Source organism: Capsicum annuum, chromosome 7, assembly GCF_002878395.1.
Source record: "Capsicum annuum cultivar UCD-10X-F1 chromosome 7, UCD10Xv1.1, whole genome shotgun sequence".
In the NCBI taxonomy this organism is placed as follows: domain Eukaryota; kingdom Viridiplantae; phylum Streptophyta; class Magnoliopsida; order Solanales; family Solanaceae; genus Capsicum; species Capsicum annuum.
Genome location: NC_061117.1, coordinates 124,128,621 through 124,132,311, shown reverse-complemented (window position 1 = coordinate 124,132,311; position 3,691 = coordinate 124,128,621). Strand labels below are relative to the sequence as shown.

The window sequence follows — 3,691 nt, the reverse complement described above, 5'->3', positions numbered from 1 at the left end:
AATGAGGATCAACAGTAAATTAGCAATGCAATAATTCAATGAGTAAGATGCAACTAAAGACACTGAGAGTTACAAATGTGGAAGATGAAGGAACGGGTTAATAAAGGTGAACTCTTTTCAGTTTTAGTGACCTGAATCACTCATCATGTGATTTTGAACCAGGAGTTAAACCAAAGCCACCATTGTATGACTGCATGAACCAGACAACAATGTTTGAGATGAGAAGCATTACCAAGAATCAAAGCAAAAGAAAACTATAGCGATATGAAAACTAAAGTTATGCATCTATCACATTGATTCTTCTCATTGATAATATAAGGAATGAAAGACCTATTATCATAAGGGTGTCCTTATAAATTATAATACACAACCATTTCAAAGACCTTTAACCCTGAAAAGGTTTGGGGAGTTTTTTCAGGTGGTAGCCTTAAATTGCACAAACATTGAACAAACTCTAAAATTACAAAAATATGAATGTGAATGCTCAAATATTCTCTGTGAAAGTAAAATTTTTCCTAAAAACAATGTTGCCTATGACAGCTTGCACAACTCAACGAAGCACAAAAAATCATTCAAAGAAAAAAACACCTATAAAATAAATAAATACAGTATTAGAAGACAATTTCAGCAAGTTCATTAACCTTCAATGCTGACTGGATTTGACAGACGTGCCATATTGTCTTTTAGACAATTCATTTCGGATCTAGGTTGAATTTTGTTGTGTTCTATTTTTTCTGTACAAGTTATCTCATCCGAGACCTTTGCGTCAGCAAGTCTTGATTTTGTTTCAGTAGGTTTTTCTTTAGTGATAGAGGTTTTTGGAGATTGAGTAGTTGTCTTTGAATTCTTAACCAGATTATCTTTTAAAGCAACAGTGTCTTTATTGGTTACGGGTGAGTTACGTTATTCGTTGATCACTTTTGGACTGAAACATGACCCTCCACTTTCTACGCTATTAGTCGTGGATATGGAGTTCTTAGTTCTTCCAAGCTTAGGAGATATGGTGTGCATTGTTGGTATCTGCACAATTAAGTAAAAACATGAATTACATAAGAATGAAAACGCTATCAATTGACACCTAAGTGTATGTTACTGAAGGATAAAAACCAAAAAAAAAAAAAAAACTAATATAGTAACACAAAATGCTTTTGCAGCTTTCTTTTTACAAGATTCATTTACGCGTCTTGATAAGATAATAGCGGAGTTTACTTTTTTGTTTAGTCGATTTAAAGTAACACCATACTTTACGAACACAAACAAAAGGTTCAATTTCTTTAATCTAACATTGCAGCAAGTGAACCTTTAGAAAGTACCTTCTTAGAACCATCTCAGATCATTGTATAATATATGATATATAATTGTATCTTAAATCAAAATACCATAAACAGGAAACAAGTACGCTTTTTACATGATGAAGAAGGTGTAACAACAACTTTCTAGTCTCTAGATATGGCAATTTAATGCATCAACAGTTAATCTATTTTAATCGTTGTCCAACTCCAGCACTATTTCATAACCTACGATTCTACAAGTTCATGCACTACTTCTCCACAAGGTGTTATTTTTCAAGAAACCATTGGTGTCATACACTCATATTACGGGCATATCATGTTGTGAAACAAATTTTTTTTTTAGATTCACACTTGACGACTCAGAGTATTTTGTCACAAAGAAAATCAACCAAAAATGTTTTCACTGACTCTTTCTCTAGCACAATAGGACGGACTTACTATAAAAGGATGTTAAGTAACAAACTTGTCATGTTAGGGAAACACAATTACACAATTCTAGAGATGCTACAATATATCTCATGAAGCACGAAAATCAAAAGTTTACCCTCTTCAGTTCAACTTTAGGAAGGGGTTCCCTGTATAAGTAAGGCATCAGTGTAGCTTTAAATATCAAAATCTTCCTAAATTGCTTTACTTCCACCTCTTGCTTTTCTAGAATCAAATCCAAATTAGTTCAGAATAGTTCTTACAAACTACATTGCTAAAACTCTTCAAAAATATCGATAGGTGCATATCGGATCATCCAAAAGTAGTTCATTTTTAGAGAATCTAACACAGATGCGGCAACATTGTGGAGACTCCAAGCAACATAGCTTACAAATTCAGCAATGAAAATCAATATTTTCTGAACTAACCTTATATTTTGCTAGGAAGTTACACTTTTCCTCTTCCCGGGCATGTATCCTTTCTTCCACCTTTGCCAAAAACTGATGAACATGGAAACTAAGCTGTAATGTCTTGCACTAAGCTAATAAGTACGTGAAGTTCCTAGGAATCAAAGGTCATAACACAAACCTCCTTTAGGTTTTCAGCACGTTCTTCCAACCTGAAGGAAAATCCAGCACTGGTACGAGTTACGTTGCTGATTATGAACATAAAGAAGTTAGAATACTGACCTAATTGAGGACCATGAAAAAACCGGAACAACAGAAATAAAAAAGTAATAACAAGTCAACAACTCAGGCTAGGAAAGGAGAAGTACGAGGAAGTAGCAGAACGGGCATCCTCATCATCTTTAAGAGGAGATGTAGCTTTAGTAGATGTTGTGTCTCCAACTTCTTTATACAAGCATCAATATTCTTCTTCATTATGTCTGCATTAGCACCTCTAGAGGGGAATGAAAGACTTTTCGCTATACTTCTCTTTTTCAAATGAGTTAATGTAGAGGAGCCTATTGAACTTGCTGAATCCTTAGCCATTTTGTTTTTCTTTTTAGTACCACCAACTGATACCTTATATTGACTTGATGTTTTTCTTTTCAAAACATCCTCAAACAATTCAGTTTTGACTGCAGATAAATTTGGTGTCTCGTCAGCTTTTTTCTCATTCTTTAAATCCACATTTTCTTCCTCGACCACAAAGATCTTTTCCACCTCTAATGGAACCCCATTTTCAGACTCCATATACCAACAATCTCTAAAGCAAAACAAAGATCATTACTTAAGACATTTTGTTTGTTTCCATCAGTAATTGGTAGACAAATTACATATGTAAAGACACAAAATCCCATGTTTGGTTGGTCAAAATTTTCTCTAGGAAGCAAGTTCCTTAATTGAAAAATAAGTTCCATAAGTGACATTTCGCGGTAATTGTCTCTCTCCTACCCCCAGACCCCACCACCCTTCCCCTACCCGACCCTAACATCACTCCAGTTTTCCAACATAGAAGAAATTATCGCTGGTATGCATGTCAGTAATAATCAAATTTCAATCTAAAGCCTTTAAGTTAGATAAGCTCAATAGCAAAGTATATTCATATTTGCACGATATAAAAAGTGGAGGTCTGTCTCTGAACCGCTATGAATGGGCATAACGCTGAAAAATGAAAAAAAAAAGTTGTAGTACTTGAAGGTATTTATCCATAGAAAGATGCAAAACCTAAACCAAAGCAGTAACCGAATGAGCAAAGAGGTGAAAATGGGCCACAACAATAGTTAAAGGAGACAACTGGATAAGTCAATAGAAGGGGTACTAACTTTAGGCATCAATATTATACATTGATTCTCAGAACTCAACGACAGCTTTCTGAGAGAAGCGTGAGGTGGATGAAAAGCTATCCATTGAAACAATGATTAGAATAATACTATAAAGCCAGAATTGATTAACAGCAAACTATATGAAAAAATAAGCAACCAAATCAAAAACTGAACCAATAAATGAATTATAATAAGGAAAGAATTA

General features: G+C 34.2%; 1 protein-coding gene across 1 annotated transcript; it reads right to left on the bottom strand.

The window, feature by feature from the left end:
- Positions 1-364: 364 nt before the first annotated feature.
- LOC107856835 (protein WVD2-like 4) lies at positions 365-2,914 on the bottom strand. Its single transcript, XM_047394024.1, has 5 exons — positions 2,617-2,914; positions 2,494-2,569; positions 2,307-2,373; positions 2,147-2,218; positions 365-1,020 (listed from the first exon to the last, which is right to left on the bottom strand). The coding sequence occupies exons 1-5, from the start codon at positions 2,912-2,914 to the stop codon at positions 904-906; spliced, it is 630 nt and encodes a 209-aa protein (XP_047249980.1). The 3' UTR covers positions 365-903.
- Between the last annotated feature and the right edge of the window lie 777 nt (positions 2,915-3,691).